The sequence below is a fragment of the Microcaecilia unicolor genome, chromosome 1, assembly GCF_901765095.1.
Source record: "Microcaecilia unicolor chromosome 1, aMicUni1.1, whole genome shotgun sequence".
NCBI classification, from domain to species: Eukaryota; Metazoa; Chordata; class Amphibia; order Gymnophiona; family Siphonopidae; genus Microcaecilia; species Microcaecilia unicolor.
Window position 1 is genome coordinate 641,514,945 of NC_044031.1, and position 22,375 is coordinate 641,537,319.

General features: G+C 42.3%; 1 protein-coding gene across 1 annotated transcript in view; it reads right to left on the minus strand.

Moving 5' to 3' along the window:
• Positions 1-22,375, minus strand: part of LOC115460526 (lectin-like) — a 48,102-nt gene that overhangs the window by 20,551 nt on the left and 5,176 nt on the right. The window contains exons 2-4 of the mRNA XM_030190294.1: positions 12,824-12,874; positions 3,818-3,936; positions 2,181-2,321 (exon numbers count right to left, since the gene is read on the minus strand). Coding sequence (XP_030046154.1) covers positions 2,181-2,321; positions 3,818-3,936; positions 12,824-12,872 — 309 coding nt within the window. The 5' untranslated portion in view covers positions 12,873-12,874. The remainder of the gene's footprint in view (positions 1-2,180; positions 2,322-3,817; positions 3,937-12,823; positions 12,875-22,375) is intronic.

Here is a 22,375-nt window from a genome sequence, read left to right on the forward strand (position 1 = left end):
GTAGATTTTAGTGCATGTGTTTGCTAAGGTCTAATGTGTAGTAAAACCCACATTAGCTGCTTAATGCAGCTTAGTAAAACGGTCTTAAGTTTTGCCACTAACACACAGTAACTACAAATTTGTTGCACTTTAGTAAGAGGGTCCCTTATTGTTTAAAAAATAAAATTATATTCTCGCTATTTCTATTAGGAATTTGAAAAAATTCAAAAATCTGCTTAATAAATTCCCCTTCTCTGATTGCAATGCTCTGCAAGCATTTTTTAAAATATAGACTCTCACTAATGTATTCTTTGGAGCCTGGTGGAGGTTAGGGTTACAAATAATTATTTAATATGTGATGACCAAATCAAAAATAAAACATGATTTGTGTGTACATAATTAACCATGGTTACTTGATTCAAATTCATATTAAAATCAATTCTTATATACTGCTAATATCCCCCTTCTAGGGTCCAGTGTGGTTTACATTCTAGGTGGGACAAAAATAGAGACCGTCAGAGTGTATGCATGACAAAGAACATCTTAGGATAGTCTTATGGATGGTTAGAGGAAACAGAAGTCGATATGGATAACTATGAAATGGTCACTGGGAAGAGAAAGGTTTTTAGGCTCCTCCTGAAGTTAAGTTAGCTATTGACTGTTCTAATAGTAATAGGTAAAGAGTTCCATAATGTAACTCCTAGTACAGGGACTAAAAAGTCAAAGATCTTCCAATATAGAAACATAGAAACATGACAGCAGATAAAGGCCATATGGCCCATCCAGTCTGCCCATCCTCTGTAACCCCTAACTCTCCCTTTTCCTAAGCAATCTCACATGCTTATCCCATGCCTTTTTAAATTCTGGAACAGTCCTCGACTCCACCACCTCCACCAGGAGGCCATTCCATGCCTCCACCACCCTTTCTGTGAAATGATACTTTCTTAGATTACTCCTAAGCCTATTCCCTCTTAACTTCATTGTATGCCCCTTCGTTCCAGAGCTCTCCTTCAGTTGAAAGAGGCTCACTTCTTGTACATAAATGCCCTGGAGATATTTAAACGCCTCTATCATGTCTCCTCTCTCCCTCCTCTCTTCCAGCGCATACATACTGAGGTTCATAAGAATTTCCCTATATTTATGTATATATTTATATATATCAAATTCCCTTATGAAACGGTGGTGCTAGCATCAGTTCTTTTAGTCTGTTAGACTGGACCAAACATAGTGAAGAAACCCTAGTCAGCAATTCAAATGCAAAAACTAAGCAAGCAGCTTTAAACCTAATTCTTTCTGATATAGGACGCCAGGACAATTTGATGAGTCCATGATACTGTCCACTGTTGAACTAACAGTGAAAAGGCTTTTTGGTTAAAGAATCATCTGACTAGATATAGCTGTCTCATTCTGAACAAAGTTTCCTTTCATAGCTGGTTGACATGGGAAGAAAAGGTGAGGGAGGAGTCAAGCAAGACCCCTAGCACTCTGGTTTCAGACTCGACTACAAAGATTTGACCGTCAGAAAGAGTTATTGAAGTTGAGAACGAAACTCCTTGATTCCTGAACCACAGGATCTTGTTTTTCTGCGCATTCAATTTCAGTTTATTGGTCAGGGCCCAAGTGCTAACAGCATTTATGCCAATTATTACGGTTTGAATAGGATCTTTATTCAAAGTGGTTACTGGTAAGAACAGCAGGATGTCGTTCGCATAGGATAGTAGTAGCTCACTTAGTCCCAGGTATATTGAGCCAAGAGAGGACATGAAGAAATTGAATAGGATAGGGGTGAGCGGGGATCCCTGCCATTTGCATGCCCAGTCTCCCAGTCTCATAAGGTCCTCTTGCAATGTTTCACAATCCTAATGCAATTTAACAACTTTGAATAAATTTGTATCATCAACAAATTTAGGGACCAGTTTGCTAAGTCACATTAGAGGCACTAAACAGCACGTGCTAATCGTGTTGGTGGCCATAGCATTCCTATGGGTACCTACACAGGTAGTGCACGCTAAAAATGCTAGCGCACCTTAGTAAACAAGACCCTTGATTACCTTATTATTTATTTCCTTCTCTAGGTCATTTATAAATATGTTAAAAAGCAGCAGTCCCAAACATTTACAATATTTGGGCTTCTTATTGCTCATTATAATTTATTATGCACTTGCTATGATGTTTCCACAAATACATAGGCAAGATTATACCTTGAAAGTATCATGTCCTCCAATCCAGTAGGCTTGTCCAGTTCCATGATTGTGTATTTTCCCCATTAAAACATAAATAAAGTCATTTTCCTCTACAGAATGAATGGAGGCCAGATGAGAATTTAGTGATTGGCATTTGGTCTAAGACAAACAAGAAGAAAGTTTATATTAGTATTAGATCTACCTATGCATTGAAGGGTTTTTCTTGATTACTGTGAGAATGTGAGAAAAACATAGCAAATGCATGAGCTAAAGACAGACAATAGACAATAACTAATTTGATGTAGTAGAAACCAAACCCTACTGGTTTCATCCATTGTTATTGAATAACAATATTCATTGATATCTCTGCCAACTTTCATAGTGAAATACTTTGGATAATTTAAAAGAAAACTAAGGTTGACTCAAAATAAATGTGAATAAATTAAAAAATCATACAACCAAATCTTCTTGTCCTCTGTGTGTCAACAAACAGAACGGGCGGAATTCCATAAATGACACTCACAGTTAGGCGCGAGCACTTATGCCTGCTGAAACCTGGTTTAAATGCTGAAGTGCAACTAATGGCAGTTCGGTGTTGTCACTAAATGTCTAGCCACCCACCTGGACTACCCCGCGGCCACTTAGAAGGTCTATTCCCAGCACAGCTGAGATCCGCCTACACCTACCACTTGTGCTTTACACTAGCGCCCTCCTCCTACCGACTGGGTCTCAACCGCCTCTGGGTGAGTCTACCACTCTCTAATTATCCCTAGTGATTTCTAGGTTATTGGGGCCATACTCCCAGTGTTCCCACAGTTCCTAGAAAGCACTCACGGACTCAAGACACAACCATCAGGATTCTTAATCAGTCCAGAGAAGCAGAGGCAATAAACTGCAAATGTTTATTGTCATGAAAAAATTAGAACAATGAACAGAAAAGGTACAATCAGCAAACAGTAACAGATAACTGAAATATGGATCAATTATAAAACTAACTAAACATTTGTTTACTATCTAAATAGTACTTGGTCAGTTCAGGACATATAGCTGTTTACAGGTTATCAAATATAACTGTTCACAGGGCCTCAGCAAAGAGACCCTTCTGTCTTTTCTCCCTGGCTAAGACTGGAGAAAAAGCCTAGATGAATTTTGAGCTCCTGGGCCAATGAGAGCCCAGAACAACAAGTTTTAAAAATACCTGGCCACATCACTGCAGGTTACCTCTTATCTGTGATAACTAAACAAGGAACAGTCAGTTCTCTGTAACAGCTTTAAACATAAATATGCACCACCTGCTGGCAAAACTACAGAAATACACTTCAAGAAATAATACAGTTTTACAGGCTTAAAAATCCACTGTTTTGTCACGGTGCATAAATGACTGTTCTATAACATTGCACCTAATTTCTATGAACACACCTGACTCGACCATGCCCTTTCTATGGCCATACCCCCTTTTGATTTGTGCACTATAAAATTTAGGCATACATTTTATAGAATACAGAGCAGGGCAGATCCATGCATAAACCCAAATGAGTGCCAATTAATACCAGTTATTATTAACATCTCATTAACTAATTAGTTTATGTGCAGATCTGGGATCCTTGCCCAAATTTGGGTGACCTATATAGAATCCAGCGGAATGTGTTTCTTACCTCTGCATTAGCCCAAGACAAGCGAGTTGTAAAATTTGCATAGCAGGCATCTTTATACTGCACCCAACCACTGGCACAGAATCCCTGAGCACACAGACAGTTTTCGCTGGTACAGTTACCTATTATTAATAATAATGATATTAATATAATAATTTATATTTTGTATGCTATCTGTGTTTCCTAGCAGCTCATTATGAGTTAACAGACTGCATGAAACTATAGAACAGGGAGAAGAGGATGAAATAATGATATTAGAACCACAACTCATATGATCATATATAGTTGGAGCGGCAGACTAAAAATCAGGAACATGAGCGGACAAATCCTGCTTCTCCTACTGACACTTCTTAAGACATTGGACAAGTTATTTCGACCTGCATTGCCTCAGGTACAACCTAAAATGTAAGTCCAGTAACAGGGAAACAACTTGTGCACCTGCGTATATCTCACCTTAATCTCAGATTTAGAAAAAAAAGTTGAGTAATAAAATCTCAAATCCGAATCTGTACCAAATTACATAGAAATATACTGGTCAATATTCAGCTGGTGGCAGTCAATGATTTTTTTTAATCAATGACCGTTACCGGATATTCAATACTGGGCCATGTCCACCCCTTTAGAGGTTTGCTAAAAAAAAGTCCAGGACTCTCCTCGGGGTAGTTGAGGCTTTTTCTTTAAATTTCAGCAAGTCCCCATCTACTTTCCATTTACATAACGCATAGAGCAAATTGACTTTCTTTTTTGATATTGTCATGTATAAAAGAAGCCATTCACATGTGTCTATTAGCATACATGCAAAAGTATCTGTTGTAGAACAGGTGCTACTATTAAGTGTATGCCCAAGGCATGTATAGATTTTAAGAGATCATGTTCTGAGCATGGATTGGTCAGACCTTCAAAGTGTGCATGTATTCCATATTTTGCAATAGCAATAGACACATTCATCAAAAAACTGTACCTACTTCGTTTGGACCTGATCTTGGGAGGAGAGCTGAAGAAGGGATTTGTGCTTACCCTTCAGGAGTTCCAAGTTTATTAATATTTGATATACTGTCTAGGGGAACATTTCATCAAGGCACTTTACAACATCCAAAATCACACCATTATAGTAAAAAGAAATTGAACTAGAAAAATGGCAGGAAAGGGAAAGCAGAGGCTACCCAGAGAAGAGGGTACAAGTAGTAATAGGAATCAAAGGAGGTAAGGAAGGAGAGACACCAGTATGGAGTCCCATCTAAGCCAGCGGTCAACGAAGCATGGCCAGAGCCAAAAGCAATGGCAAATAGAAGAGCATTAAGTTGGGCCTTAAAGGCAGGGAGAGAGGATTCTAATCACAAAGACTGGGGGAGTGCATTCCAAACAGTGGGCTCCATTACACTAAATATTCAAGAACGGATAGATAAGAGATGAAAGAGCGAAGGGTGGGGACCTGTAACAAAAAATGTTGTGAGAAGCAGTGAGGCCAAGCAGGGCAGTAGGAGGTCAGATGGTGGGATAGATAAGAGGATTGGTGGGATTGTAGAGTCTTATGGACTAGGAGAAATAGGGCCACCAAGGGCAAAGGAATTCAAGCGGGCAAATAGAACACCAGTACGTTTTCCATAATTGAAAATGGCCTCAAAATGCCAAAAGGTTGAGCTGCTCTCTAACTTGTTTTTTTTTTTTTAATAAAATGACTCATTTGCACATGTTACCAAATATGTATATGTGTTCCATGCCCTTATATGTATTTCATACAAGGATCCATATTCAGTAAGCTTTTTCTAAAGTACAGTGCATATTCTTTCCAGGCCTAGATAAGCTAGAGAAAGTTTGTCTTTTAATATGTTGCTATCTTTGCTGATCAACCATCTGGCATATCCAACAGACCTTCTCGGTGATGTCACATGACTTCTCTTTTCATTTTCAGAATCCAGGACCCTACGTTTACCGCGGTTGTGAGCTTTTACTGCTTTTGTTTCTGCATTGTTTGATTTCTCTTTCCATTTTCCAACCTGGGACCCTACTTTTGCTATTGTTGTGAGCTGGAATCCTGCTTTTACTGCGCTTGTTTCTGCATTGTTTGAGGGGTTACAATGTTTTCCATAGTTTCCAACCTTTCATTTAGCCAACAATAGGTCAGTCCTGTTTAGATCAGATAATTAAGTCTTTACTGTATTTAGAGGAGGTTAGGGTTAAATGGCCATTTTTCTCAATAGAGGATGATGAATAGTGGAGTGCCACAGGGATCTGTACTGGGACCGGATGATCTGGAAATTGGAATTACAAGTGAGGTGATTAAATTTACAGATGACACAAAACGATTCAAAATTGTCAAAATACATGCGGACTGTGAAAAATTGCAGAAAGACCTTAGGAAATTGGAAGACTGGGCATCCAAATGGCAGATAAAATTTAACGTGGACAAATGCAAAGTGATGTACATTGGGAAGAATAATCCAAATGATAATTACCTGATGATAGGGAATGTTTTTATTGGAGAAACTTAGAATCATTTATAACAAACCTACTTTTATACAAATGTTCAAAAAGAAAACGAAAACCACTAAAATAACAAAAACATATCTAATCAAGTTTCAACCGTACATGCTTCCACTACCCTTCCCACCTTGCCCTCCCAAACCTCTCCTGCTCCAAATGTGCCAGGAAAAAAACCTCCCGCAGCACGTCCCCCACCATTGTGTCCACTGACAGTAAACTTTTCTGTAATGTCGATTGGCATCTGGCCATCCACAAGAAGTATTTCAAAATAGCAGTGATCACAATGTCCCAGTATGCTGGTACAGTCCTGGTCGATAACAATCATACACCCATTCTGCATTACCAATGCCCTCCAACCCCCTGCCCACACCCTGCTAGGGTCTGGAATTTTCTTCAATGGGACCCTAACGTCTGCATACCTGCCTAACCAATACATCAGTTCTGCACCTTGGATTTGACTCATTCCTTACTAGAAGTGTGACCTCCACTAGTTCTGGTGTGCTTATTGGTACTACCCTAAAACCCTTCCACTCCCCCTTGTTCCTTACCCCCTCGTATTTCTCCCAAAAGACTTCCATGCCACGCTGCGTCAAAAAACTGATATCATATTCAGGTACATTGACCGGGTGTATGCATGCAAAGAGGTCTTCTGGGAGAAAGCCAAGGCTCAAAACCAACCTCAAAACCCTCTCCCTCCCTGGCATCGCACCCTCCCCACCCACCTTAACTGTACCACATTCCGACATCTAACTGAAGAGCCTCCCCAATTCTCCTGGGAACCTCGTCCCCCCAACCCCCCTTATTTCCCCCTCCCATCACCTCTGCAAAAGACAATCCCTCCCTCCTTCCCCAACCTGACCCACTCCCTTGCTTCCCCTTTTGCCTCCCCTCTTCCTTTCTGCCTTCCCCCTCTCCCCTTCCCCTCCCTCCTTCTCCTTCACACAAAAACGTTGACACATGTTGTCCTTCACATAATATTTGCATCACCCTACCACCCCTCATGCTGTTGTTGCCACCCTCCCTCCCTCCCCTCCTCCCCCACCCGATGCCCCTCAGTCACAGTTCTGTATACCTCCATTCCTGTAGAACCCTGGTTTCTGTCCTCTTCTGATCTGATGTTTCACCATCTGTTGTCCTCCATTCTACCGCACTTACTTGGGATTTCACGGTTCTCTGCTCCAAAGTACCTTCAACCCAGCATTCCACAGCACTGACGACTGTCTCCTCCCTTTTTTCCTGGTATCTCCTCCATTCCTACAGTCCCCCTGATTTCTGTCCTCTTTTGATCTGATGTTTCACCAGCTGTTGCCCTCCATTCCACTGACTTACTTGGGATTTCTCAGTTCTCTGTTCCAAAACACAGCATTCCACAGCACTGATGACTATCTCCTCCCTTTTTCCTGGTTTCTCCTGCTTGGCCCAATCCATTCCTGTATCCAGGTGAAGTATACACTCCTCCACCATGTTGTTCTGCTCCTGGACTCTTGCCACACTCCTCATTCTTCCACAATCAGGATCTGATGTACCTTTCCCCGCATTTCTCCACTTCGGATTGAATTCCTCTGTATTGGTTTTCTCTTGATCACCAGCAAGCATGCCTGCTGCTACTTCTGTCCTCTGCGATGGGTCTCCTCTCACTTCTCCTCCTGCTGTCGTCTGACCTGCACCTGTCCGGAAAAGACTGCTGGTCTCTACCTCCTCTGCATACTGCAAGGATAAGGGTTCCAATTCCCTTACAGAAGCACTGTAAACTTTCACTTTCACAGATTGGGGATTCCTTTATTTGATGCCACTGCAGCTGACAATATGTCCCTCTGGCTCCAACTGCTCTGCTTCATTCTCATCCAGCCCGGCAAGCAGAGAAACCCCACTGCTCAACCAAACTTCTTCTTGCTGGGAAACACCGCTCTCCTCCGCCATTTTTTCTCCAACGTTTTCTCCAGCTACATTCAAAACACTTGACAGACACTGTGCTTGCTTCATCTTTTCCTCTGTCAAATCAGTCGATTCAGTACCTTTTCCTTGCCTGGATTCCTCCTTCCAAGCTTCCTCCAGACCTTTTAGACCATCCAACAAAGATTCTCTACTGCTCAAAGATTCCACAGTTTCTAGTGCCTACTTGTGGGCACCTCCACTTCCATTGCCCTCTGATTCTCCTCTTTTTCTTGCAAAACAATTTCTGTTTTTTTATGGGTACAAGTCTCTTAAAGCTATTTTCCTTCTTTTGTTTTACAGCCAATCAGCTGGAAATCTGACTGGTCTGTTTCTCCACAGACTGCCTGTGTGACTTCCATGGTAGATGCAAACTGACTGCTCCCTTCTTTTGCTCCTTTTGAAAACTATTGTTCTTTAGTGCGTTGCTGTTCTACAACCTCTGGCAGCTTTCCCACAGAGCTGCACTCTTTGTCCTGCCTTTGCATTTCTGTTCCTTTCCCCTCTCTCCTTCCTCCTGGAACTTCTGGCTTGCCTTCTCAGTTCTAAAAACCACTGTTCTTTTCTGCATGGCTGCCATTCTGGCTCTATTAATGTACACTTCCCTCAGTGGGTTGCCTGGAGCCTCAGCCATTTCTTGAAACTTTTTCTATGTTTCCAGCAGCTTTTCCTGCACAGCTCTTTCCTCTTCTTTATATTGTCTCTGGAACTCTTTTGGAACCAATTTTGTCATAGACTCTGCTTTCTTAAGTCTCTTTTTCAAACTTTCCATTGTTTTTTCTAAACTCATTAGTCTTCTGACTCTTTCTACAACAGCTTTCTCTCCATCTTTGGGCCACATATGTCTTCAGATTCAGTATCAGAATCCCCACTAGACTCCTCCATTATTCTTACTTCTCTAGTGGGATCCTCTTTTTCCCCACTTCCTCCAAACAGGATCCTTCTGCCTTTCTCCACAAAGCTCCCCCATTCTTCCCGCTGCCCTGACAGCACTTGTGTCATGGTTTGCTGTTGCAGACTTACTTGCAAGCCCCGCTGTTGCAACTCCAGGGCCTTCTGGAGCTGTGCTTGGGTCCTCTGAGGTTTTTCTTGGACTTGTTCCTGAATCTTCTGGGCTTACTTTGGGCTTTTAGATCCTGTTCTTCCTTCCCCAGGCCTCTCTCTTTCAAGCCAGAGGTGCCTGGGACCTCCAGCCTCTCATCCTGGGGTTCTTTCTAGGCCTACCAGGCCTTGCAGCCAGGGACTTGCCAGTTCTTTTCCCCCCAGGACCCATCCTCTCCCCCATTTGGGAGTCAGGCTGAGCTTCCCTCTCCTCCGCCTCCACTCTCAGAGCCTACAAACAGAACTCCTCCCTCCTCAACTTCTCAGCTCAGACTGACTGCAAGAGCCTCAGCATGAGGCACCCCCTAGGGTCCACCTTAGGAGTCAGCACCCAAGAAAAGATCTATATGTCATTGTAGACAATACCCTGAAATCTCAGTGTGAAGTGGCAGGCAAAATCAGAATGCTAGGAAATTATTAGGAAAGGGATACAAAATAAGACCAACAATATTATAATGCCACTGTATCGCTCCATGATGCAACCTCAGTTTGAGTATTGTGTTCAGTTCTGGTCGCCTGATCTCAAAAAAGATATAGTGGAATAAGAAAAGGTTCCAAGAAGAGCGATCAAAATGATAAAGGCTAAAGAGGTTAGGGCTCTTCAGCTTGGAAAGGAGATGGCTGAGGGGGATATGATTGAGGTCTACCAAATCCTGAGTGGTATAGAATGGCTAAAAGTGAATCGATTTTTCACTCTTTCAAAAGGTAAAAAGACCAAGGGACACTCAATAAAATTACATGGAAATACTTTTAAAATAAATAGGAGGAAATATTTTTTTATTTCAAAGAATAGTTAAGCTCTGGAACTCACCAGAGGATGCGGTAACAGCGGTTAGCGTATTTGACTTTCAAAACGATTTGTACAAGTTCCTGGAAGAAAAGTCCATAATCTGTTATTGAGATGGATATGGAGGAAGCCATTGCTTGTCCTGGGATTGGTAGAATAGGATATTGCTACTATTTGGGTTTCTGCCAGGTACTTGTGACCTGGATTGGCTACTGTTGGAAGCAAGATACTGTGCTAGATGGACCAGCAGTCTGACCCAGTATAGCTATTTTTATGATTTTAAGAAAGGAGGGAAAATAAATTGTGATATGAACATCTTCTGAAAAGTTCCAGTAAATAACACAGTAATACAGTAAATGACGGCAGATATAGATCTGGACGGTCCATCCAGTCTGCTCAATAAGGTGCCAACATAATACCTCAACCAAGTAGCATTTTGTATGTGTTTATGTTTTCATGTTTTATTAACATTTGATAACTCGCTGAACTTTTATCAGATCTCAGTGGTTTACAATTCTAATATAGAATGTGAAGCCCCATGACAACATCATCATATGAAGCTGGTAGGCTAAGGCTCTAAGGCAATGTAAAAAAAAATGTGGTAGAAATCAGAACAATGGCAGAAACCAAAAATGCTTGTGTTAAATGGACCTTAGTGGCATGATAAGGAAAGGAAATGAGATCAGATATTGTGTAGAATCAACAGAGATGGGTCTAATAGTCCTTATCTACTGTCATGATCTATTCTATATTTATTAATTTAGTTAAGGTATTTTATAAAACCACTAATCCAGCCTTAGCTAATAATGGCTTGGAATACCACATATACCCCTTTGAAAGAGTGCTTTTCAGGATGTATAATATGCTTTAAATGCAAGAAAAGCTTTGTTAAATTACCTCCCTTTAGTTAGCTGGATTAACATTAATCCTAGTGATTGAGGTGTATAAACTTTTAGAATGACCCAAGGGAGATGAATAGAGGGAGAAAAGCTGACAAGAAAGTCAGAGAAATGCTACCAAAGGGTACTTGAATTCTAAAGACTCATAAGTCACAGATCTAACCATTGTTTATTTATTGTATTTAATCACTGGAATAGCTATCAGTACAGTACAGCTTAAAAAAAACATACCTTATGCAGGGAATAATGTATTATTGAAAAATGAATTGTGCTGGATTAGGATTTCATTACTTTCAAAATCCATTGCTAAAGGTGAGTTAAAATTCAGTTAGTTTCTATCTCAGAGTGTTTATAATCTACAATATGTTGGTTTCCTGGGGCAGCAAATGGTAAAACGAATGACCAATGTCACAAAGAGCCTCAGGATTTGAACCCTGGCTTCCCTCGAGCCCTGTTTGCCGAGGAGCTCTAGCATTTTAGCACACACTAAAAAGAGCACGCTAACCGTGTAGATGCTAATAATATTCCTATGGGCATCTAGATGGTTAGAGCGCACTAATTTTTAGTGCGCACTAAAAACGCTAGTGCGCCTTTGTAAACAGGGCCCCTAGTGTTCAACATACTGCTCTGCCTTCTGGACAATATGTATGTAAGGTTGATCGTGAGCCCTTGGGCCTAGGCCGAGGCCTTTTGCACACCAAGCTCATGCTAAGCCCAGCACACTCAGGGAGACCAGTGAGCACCTCCAGAAAGGAAAATAGACCACTCATACGGGCCACAAGGCCGAACTGGAACCCACACATACAGAGTCCAAGCGTACAGGTCGCAAGGCCAAACTGGAACCCAGTCACACACAAGGGAAGGGAAAAGAACAGAGAAAAGTCCCGGAAGGGACTGGCACTCGGGCCATGCACACAGCACCACACACACAGACACCACCGAAAGGTCACCAGACCAAACACACAGATACAGACAATAATCAGAATAAGGGAACTCATGCAGAGAGGCAACCCAAGCAGTGCCACACAGCTAAACGAAGGAGTGACCTACACAGGATCCAAACAAGAGCTACAGCAAGAATAAGGAAAAGGGAAACCACACAAAAGACAATGAAAGCAACACAGCTAGATAAGGAGCAATCTGCAAACAGCAGGTAAGGGTAAGGCAGACTACAGAGAGAGACTGCTTCTAGTATACAGCTCAGATGAGGAGCAGTGCTCACAAGAACCAAGCAACAGATACAGCAGGTAAAGGGTTTAAGCAGACTACAGAGAGAGACTGCTTCTAGGTACACAGGTCAGACAAGGAGCAGTGCTCACAAGAACCAAACAACAGATACAACAGATAAAGGGTTAATAGGGAAATCCAGACAAAGGAAGTAAGCTCTTACCACGGACTCAGCCAGCACACACAGCAGGGAAGTAAAGGCAAGGAACACAGTGAAGCAACGGACACCGAGAAGCTGAACACAGCTGCACATCAACTAAGTAATCAGAGAAAAATCTGGCTGCTACAGACTCACAGAACAAACACAAAGGGAAAAATGGCAACCAAACAACAAAGAAAATTCACCCTGTGCCACAGACACAGACTAAGGACAAACAAGGTAAGTTCACAGCTGAAAGAGATAATGCTAGAGCATCCTATGCAGGCAGAGGTATGTTTAAATAGGGTCTGGAATCTGACGTCAGCTGCCTCAGACGTCAGCCCAATCCCTGACATGGCCAATCAGGAGCAAGACCAAGTCACTACCCTGCCTGTCCCAGTAGGATCATAACATGTACTTGTGGTGCAGGACAGCCTTACCTCCAACAATGAAGAGAACCAGAAGATACAGCAACGTAGGGAAGTTCATTTCTAAAGAGAGAAAAAGAGGATTAGCAGGTCAGCTATAGTATTGTATAGATGAAGAGAACCAATACTCTGTATGAGAGAAGCAATATCTCCTACTTCACCCATAAAGACTGAAAAATGTGGTCTGAAGGGAAAGGCCAATTCGGCTATCATAATTCATGAAGCAAGGTTTGCTATTTAGAGTGACAGTGCTTTAAATTGTGTTTTCATTTGTTCAATTAAGCCCTCTGTGAAGAAACAGTGTGTGTTAAGTCTGTACACTGTATTGGACATTTTCCTACCTAAATTAATTCTGAAGAGTATTTCTCTAGTTTGGCCAGCAGATGGTGCATGTTTATGCTTAAAGCTGTTACAGAGGACTGACTTCTCTTTCTTTTAGTTGGCACAGAGATAATATTTATTTATTTATTTATTTATTTGTAGCATTTGTATCCCACATTTTCCCACCTATTTGCAGGCTCAATGTGGCTTACATTTGCTGTAATGGCGATTGCCATTTCCGGGTAATAGAATTGCAAATTGTGTTGCGTTAAGGTGCATACATACATGGTAACATACATGAAACATAACATATATGGAGCAGATCATGGTATATATACATGGTATACATACATGGTGGAGAAGAGTCCATTATGGCATTGCATGAAGGTTCCTGAGTAATAAATTGGATTATAACCTATGTTGGGTCATCGACTATACAGAGACCCTATTTGACATAAGGTTTACGGTGGTAGTGCTTGTCATGTGATAAGATTTCGGTTTTGTGTAGATCGTGTATAGTGTTGTTGTTTAGTATTTAAATGGATGTTTAAGGTATGACTTCTTAAAAATATCTGTTTTCATTAGCCTTCGGAAGATGGTTAGGTCTTGCGTTGTTTTTATGGCCTTCGGTAATGCATTCCATAGCTCTCCCACCCCTAGCTGTCTGTTCGTCTGTCCAATTTAGATTGTAAGCTCTGTTGAGTAGTGACTGTCTTTTCATGTTAATTTGTGCAGCGCTGCGTAAGTCTAGTAGCGCTATAGAAATGTTTAATAGTAGTAGTAGTAGTAGTAGCTGCGTGCAGATGTATGAAAAGCTGGTCGCGTATGTGGATTTATATTTTAGCCCTTTACAGTTAGGATAGTGGAGATTGAGGAATGTGCGTGATGATCTTTTTGCGTTCCTAATAGGCAAGTCTATAAGGTCTAACATATAGGTTGGGGCTTCTCCGTAAATGATTTTGTGGACCAGGGTGCAAACTTTGAACGCAATTCGTTCTTTTACTGGAGCCAGTGTAGTTTTTTCTCTTAGGGGTTTGACGCTTTCGTATTTCGTTTTCCCAAATATGAGTCTGGCTGCTGTGTTTTGAGCGGTTTGAAGCTTCTTAATGATTTGTTCCTTGCATCCGGCATAGATGGCATTGCAGTAGTCTAGATGGCTTAGCACCATTGATTGTACTAGGCTGCGGAATACTTCCCTCGGGAAGAAAGGTTTGATTCTTTTAAGTTTCCACATTGAGTAGAACATTTTCTTTGCTGTATTTTTCGCATGGTCTTCGAGTGTGAGATTTCGGTCAATTGTGACTCCCAGAATTTTCAGGCTGTCTGAGACCAGAAGGATGTAGTCTGGGGTGTTTATGGTATTGGGTTTGTTTGTGTTGTATTGTGAGGACAGGATGAGACATTGTGTTTTTTCTGTGTTTAGCTTCAGTTGGAATGCGTCCGCCCATGAGTTCATTGTTTGGAGGCTGTGTGCCTGTAGTGATGTAACAATTTTTATTTGAAACTTGACTGTTCTGGGCTCTGATTGGCCTGGAGTTTGACATTTCCCAGCAGATGCTGGCTGTTGCATCAGTTTCAGCCTGGGAGAAGGAGAGAGAGAGAGAGAGAGCTTTCTTTTGCTGAAGCTCTATGAACAGATATATGCCCTGATCTCCCCAGGTACTTTGTAGGAAGTATGCAAGTGTTTAGTTAGTGTTATGATTGATCCTTATTTCAGTTGCCTGTTATTGTTTGCAAATTGCACTATTTTGTTCCACTGTTCAATATTTCTAAAGAGAATAAACATAATTGTTTGTTCGCCTTGATTGTCTGGATTGATAAAGAATCCTGGGGGTTTGTGTGTTGGGTCTGTGAGTGCTTTCTGGGAACTGTGGGACCACTAGGAGTGTGGTTCCAGTAACCTAGAAATCACTGGGGATAATTGGAGAGCGGGAGACTCGCCCAGAGGCGGTTATGACCCAGTCAGTGGGAGGAGTCTGCTGCGCGACTCATCTTCCGCCAAAGTCGCTATGCTCACATTAGCCCACTCCTTAAGTCACTTCACTGGCTCCCTATCTGTTTCTGTATTCAGTTCAAGCTTCTCTTATTGACCTATAAGTGTATTCACTCTGCCGCTCTCCAGTACCTCTCCACTCTCGTCTCTCCCTACGCCTCCCCCCCTCGGGTACTCCGTTCTGTAGATAAATCTCTCTTATCCGTCTCCTTCTCCTCTACTGCTAATTCTAGACTCCATTCTTTAATTTCCCTCTTTTTACTTCATCTGCCTATGGCTTTTCATCTTTTCCTCACTTTTGTTCTCCCCATGCCCCTTCTTCTTATTCTCTAGTTTTTCACTAACTCTATCCTCTCCCCCTTTCCATCCAGCATCTCCCTTCTTTCTCTCCTCCTCTCTCTCTCTGCATCCTTCCATCCAGCGATTCCTCTTTTCCTCCCTAACCTTCCATCCAGCACCTTCCCTCTTTCTCTCCTACTACTACTACTACTACTACTTAACATTTCTAGAGCGCTACTAGGGTTACGCAGCGCTGTACAGTTTAACAAAGAAGGACAGTCTCTGCTCCTACCCTTTCATCCAATGTCATCCCTCTTTCTCTCTCCATCCTTCCACCCATTACCTTCTCCCAATCCTTCTATCCATTGTATCCCTCTCTTTCCATCCATTGTCTCTTCTATCTCCCCTTCCTTCTAGACAGTTCTCTTTCTTGACCCTTTTCCATACAGCATGCCCCCTCTCTCCCCATCCTTCCAGTGTCTTTCCTCTTTCCCTCCTTACCCTTCCATCCAGCGTCTTCCCTCTTTCTGTCCCCTCCTTCCAGTATTTTCCCTCTTTCTCCCTCCTTTTATCCAGCATTTCTCCATCTAACAGCTAGGGTCTCCCCCAGTTTCTCCACAGCAGCTTCTCTCTCTCTCTTGCCATGTGCCCTCTTTCTCTCCCCATCTTTCCACTCATCTCACTCTCTCTCTCCCTCTCTCTCTCTGTACCCCTCTTCCATCCAGCATCTTCCCTCGTTCTACCCCTCCTTCTATCATTTTTCCTCTTTCTCTCCCTCCTTTCATCCAGCATTTCTCTTCTTTATCTCTCTATCTGACCAGTCAGGGTCTCCCCCTTTGCTCCCTTTCCTTCTCCCCAGCAGCCTGTCTCTCCCCTGCTCTTTTCCATGTCCCCTCTTTCTCTCCCTCTCTCTCTCCGTGGCTCTCCCCTGCTTTTTTCTATGTCCCCTCTTTCTCTCCCCATCTCTCTCTCTCTCCTCTCTGTCTCTCTCTGTACCCTCCAGCGCCCTCACTCTTCTTTCTTTCTCTACCCTCTGCTTTCTCTGGACACCCTTTTCCCCTTCCCCTACCCTTTCCTGCCATGTTTCCTTTCTCCCTCTAGCCCTCTTTGCAGCAGCAGTGCTGACACAAGAACAAGAAGCACGGGGTTGCAGCAGCCTACAGGTATGCAAAGTTGGCTCTGCTGGTCCTCTGCCCCCAGAATTGGAAATTGACGTCAGCGGGGGCCGAGGATGGGAGAGCTGACAGTGCATGCCTGAAGGCTGCTGCTGCCCCATGCTTGTTTTTGTTCTTATACCAGCTGTGGAGAGAAGCGGTGGCAGTGGCTGTGGCTCAGCGCGGCACTTGTTTTTGTTCCTGCTGCTGCTCAACAGAAGTGGTGGTTGTGGCAGCTGCGGAATTCAGCAGGAGACTTTCCCGCTTTTGCGGGAGTGCAGGAGATGACCCGCCAAAGTGGGAGTCTCCCGTTAAATGTGGGAGATTGGCAGGTATGCAGTTGGAGAGGAGTGTTCCAGCTGACCAGTGCAAAGAAATGCTGAAAGGGCTCACCGAAGAGGTAGCCAAGAAAGTTAAGTTACTGGAAGCCAAGGATGGAGAGCTGATACAGCAGTAACAAATGATCCAGGAGTTGTAGGACCAAGCTCACCATGGGAGTCCCAGATACCCTAGTGAGTACTACTCTCCAACCCCTGGGTGGGGTGCCCAGGTAGATAGATAGATAGATAGATAGATAGATAGATAGATAGATAGATAGATAGATAGATAGATAGATAGATAGATAGATAGATAGATAGATAGATAGATAGATAGATAAAGATAGTCACGGGGACTTGTAGTGTCCTTGTTAGTCAGTCCTTATCAGCAGTTTTAGGTTACAGCTTTCTCATTTCTCTTTCAAAAATCCCTGTTGTTACCACAACTGTAGGCACATGGTAGATCAATGGTGACAAAGTTCAGCACTCAAACTTAAACAGAAAACAACTTCCTCCTGCAGTACTCTGCTCCAATTTCTTTCGAACAGGGCTTCCTCCTCCCCCCTCTTAACCCCTTAAGCATAGGCGGTCGGTGGCCCAACTGGGGAGGCTAAAGGGGGGGGGTTAGGGGTGGGGCCAGGGGTGGAGCTTAAATCCATAATTGTCTGATAACACACAGAATAAATAAATAAAAATAAAAGTCACAATTAATACCTTTTATTAAATTTAGATATTAGATATGTATCATATGTCAAAGAATAAAGTGGTTGCTCAAAGCATATTCTAAGCACAATCGCTCAACTGCAAAACACTATGCACAACTTTGTGCAAAAACACACTCAGAACCTTACTGTACCATAAATATTACACTGGGCAGAACCTAATACACCAATATACCACCCATACGGAAAATGCAGACTGTCAACAATATAAAACAAGGGACAATTCTCATGTAGAGCCACAAACACCCCTAATTCATGTTTAATGTGGGATAAAATGCCATAAGTCAGTAAATAAATATAAACTTTAATGTTGAGCACCTGATTCTCAAAGTGGACACATTCCAAACACTATAATGAAAATAAAATGATCTTTCAATATTTTTAAAACTTATTTTTAGCACTTTTAAAATTTCAGAGGTCAGTGCAACTCTCTTTGGCATGAAGTGCCCATGTGCAGGAATTCAGCCTAGTTAAATATCTCCATGGCAACCCAGGACAAGTCCAGCCAACCACCCCTGCTCTGCTCTCCCAGCAGGTAATCAAATTACAACTGGTTACAAAAGGCTAGAGGCTTTCACTGCAGCCTGCTGCTATTTAAACCCCCCAGAGCAGCAGGACTGCCAGAGAACTACTACTACTACTATTTAGCATTTCTATAGAAACAGCTGATCCATCCTGCTGTGGCTGGAGAGGCATAGCCTCCCCAAGCCTCTTATACCGGGCGCCTATGCCCTTAAGTCCTTTCAGGCTCCTTAGGAGTCTTTGAGAAAAAAAATGTCTTTCAATGCCCCTTTTCCCAAAAGCACAAAGCATTATAGTCACAGTTCACAACAGAAAATACAGCTCTTGGTGCTTCCTAGCTTCAGCCAAGGCTGAGCAGCCTCTTCCCTTTCAGTGTTTGATTCTCACACTGGCCCTCCCACGGCTGCTCTATCAACTTTCAAGGTATTTGGACAAAAACTTTCTTTCCAAAACCAAAAATAGTAAAGAAATGTTTAAACACAGCTCCATAGCTTCTCCTTGGTTGTGGTTCTCCGTTTCTTCAGATTCCCCTGAGCCGGTTCCTTCCATCTCCATTGCTGCTGGACTTTCATCTGGCTGGAAGTTTGTTAGCTCAGTCTCCTCCCCTTCCTTCCCAACTCCCTCCCTTCTACTTTTCACCCCTCTATTGGGCTGGGAGGCAGGACTTGGTTTCAGAGGTTCGTCCTTCCTATGAAGGGCATTTTTAGGCTTAGGATTACTAACAAGATCTCTTTTCCTGGTTTGTGTGTTGATCCTAGGACTCTGATCAGGGAGGTTACCACTTCCTCACTATATCACTATATCTATATATCTATCTATATATAGATAGATATAGATAGATAAAATGTTTTGCTAAAACTTTGAATGTACCTTGCTCAGGCAGCATATCTGGCCCAGCCGCCCATCCCCCTCCTTCAAACTACTGACAGCCTGAAACAAAAGAACTGTTAAATGGTCAACCAGAGCCTAACAAAAGCAGGCTGGGTGGATACAGGAGAGTTAATTACCACCATTCTTCAAGAACAGGATCTGTATATTGGCAGCAATCAAAGAGGCTGGGTCTAAGAAAAGAAAAACCATCCACCTGAAACTCTCAGACAATGTCCCTCTTAATCTTGTCAAGTATATTCTGGGGTGTGTATCATAGCACTTGGTCAGCAAGGAAGCATGTGACCAGCTAAACCAGCTTTTCTATGCCTTCATCCCCAAACCAAAAAGAACCAGTTTCAAATATCCTTGAGTTTTGACTGATATTTTTCTTATTTGGAAGAGAGGTCAGACCTTATTGCATGAATTTTTTGATTGGCTAAATGGATGTGACCCTGATATTAAGCTGTCTATGGAACAGGGTAGTTCCAAAATTCACTTTTGGATATTTGGATCTCTTTCCAAGCTGGGTCTTTCCTTACCTCCCTGTATCGTAAGCGGTTTACTATTCTGGAGGTGTTGTCTTTGCCTCATGGGGGCAATGCCTCAGTGTGTTTTCTATAGAAAGAAGAAAGATATATTTTTTAATGGGGTACTGTTGGATTGGGTGGGCTGAATAGAGAGGTGGAATAGGCCAATTTATTTTGCTTTTTTTTTTTAATTGCACTGATTGGTCTGTTTTAATCTTTGTTGTCATATGAATTGCTTAATACCAGATCAAGCCTGGGCGTTTTTATCAGTTGATCTGGTTGAAGTCGGGTACAGTTTCTAGCCTGGTAGCTCTATTATTTCTTTATTTCTTATTTGGGTATTTTATATATATATATTGATATGAGGGGGTCCATATATATATATATATGATATATATATATATATATATATATATATATATATATATATATATATATATATAATTATTTTTTATTTTGTGCCAATAACAATTGTTTTTACTTTTTCGTTTGGATTATTATACCCCCCCTCCCCCCCTGAAGAAACCAAATCCTGGATCCTGGTTGGGCAATGTAATTTACACTTGGACACCCTTCATTGTGCCTCCTTCATAGAGCCTATTACATGTTTGGAGTACATTTGCCAAGCTAAAGGTCCTGTTTACTAAGTCACGCTAGAGGCACGCTAACGTTTTTAATGCATGCTAACCATATAGGAATACTATGGGCTCCTACACGGCGTTTGCTAAAAATACTAGCGCACCTTAGTAAACAGGGCCCTAAGTATTTTTGACTTCTAATGTTATTGGACTGTGCTGAATTGCAAGATTTATGAGGCTTCTAAGAATTACCTTGGAAGGTATGATGATTGAGGTAAGGGTGCCTAAACATGTTTGCTGTATGCACTTTGGGACATTGTATATTTCTGAGCAGTTCTTCACAAATACACATTTTACGTTTTGGACAGTTTTAGTGACTGAGTTACATATTGTCTGTCTAAGCATATTTATTGAAGATTCTTATCTTCCATCTTTATTGAGTGATTAGAATATGTCAGCTTTTGAAATTAATAGTTGCTATTTTTGCTCTATACAGGGGGTATAAAATATAACGGGGATGGAACTCCTCCCATATAAGGAAAAACTAAACAGGTTAGGGCTCTTCAGCTTGGAAAAGAGATGGATGAGGGGAGAGATATGATTGAGGTCTACAAAATCCTGAGTGGTGTAGAAGTAAATAGATATTTTACTTTTTCCAAAATACAAAGACTAGGGGACACTCGATGAAGTTACATGGAAATACTGTTAAAACAAATAGGAGGAAATATTTTTCACTCAACGAATAGTTAACCTCTGGAACTCTTTGCCAGAGGATGTGGTAACAGTGGTTAGTGTATCTGGGTTTAAAAAAAAGGTTTGGACAAATTCCTAGAGGAAAAGTGTATAGTCTGCTATTGAGACAGATATGGCAAACAACTGCTTGCCTTGGGATTTGTAGTGTTGCCACGATTTGGGTTTCTGCTAGATACTTGTGACCTGGCTTGGCCACTGTTTGGAAAACAGGATACTGGGCTAGATGGACCATTGGTCTGACCCAGTATGGCTACTCTTATGTTCTTATCCATTTAGCAGTGATATTCAACAACTAATCCTTAGATTCTGTATAGGTCATCAAAATTTGTGTGCCCAAATCTGTGGTGCACATAAACTAATTAAAGAGGCATTAACAATCAATAACTGGTGTTAATTGCCACTCATTTGAGTTTATGTGAGGATCTTCCCTGGGTCCTATTCTATAAAGTGTGTGCCTAAATTTTATAGCGTGAAACTCAACAGGGGGTGTGGCCATTGGAAGGACATGGGTGTTCCCAGACATTAGATGCAATGTTATAGAATATGGTCATTTACATGTCCAACTGCCATTAGCTGTGCGCCAGCATTTACTCCGGGTTTCAGCAGGCATAATTGCAGCAACCAAAGGGGTCCTTTACTAAGGTGCGTTAATGGAGTTAGCGTGAGCTAAATTATAAGATGCACGTTAATATTCCTATGGGTGTCTTATCATTTAGCGCACACTAAATCTGTTAGTGCACCTTAGTAAAAGAACCCCAAAGTTAGGCGTGAGATCCGCGCTAAACTTTATTATTCCATATAGGGTGCTCTGCGCATAGTGCCCTTTGCAGAATAATAGTTTAGTGCATATCTTCCAGTTATCTAACTTTGGATCAGTGGCGTACCCAGGGGGGGGGGGCAGTCACACCCGGGTGCACACTGCTGGGGGGTGCCACGTGCCTGTCGGCTCTGCTGGTTCCCTGCTCTCTCTGCCCCGGAACAGGTTACTTCCTGTTCCGGGGCAGAGGGAGCAGGGAGCCAGCGGAGCCGAGAGGCGCGCGGCTGCTCCCAGCAGCCAAGAAGGCACCCGGGGGGGGGGGGGGTGTTGATGCACGGGGGGGGGGGGGGGTGTTGATGTGCTGGAGGGGGGGGTGTTGATGCGCCAAAGGGGGGGGGTGTCCTGCTGCACCCTGGGGGGATGGACGCCACTGCACCTGAGGGGGGGGGGGAGAGTGGCAGCCGACCTAGGATTGCCACTGCTTTGGATGCTGTTTATGAAATCTCCCCCTAAATGAATAATTTATACCTTTACTTAGTCCTATAGTAGGCCTAAATTAAGAGTATGGACCTGCACAGTGAACTGCTCAGTGATGTTATCTATATACAGTGATGCACTACTCTATTAAAAAGGGGTGTGCAGCCAATAACTTTTAATGTTGTTTTGTTTTCTGTATCATTTGAAGAGAATATTCACTGTAAATCTATTATTATTTTCATTTTGTCACAGGAGAGATATTCTTAATAGTATATACTTTTTTCCAGAAAAGTA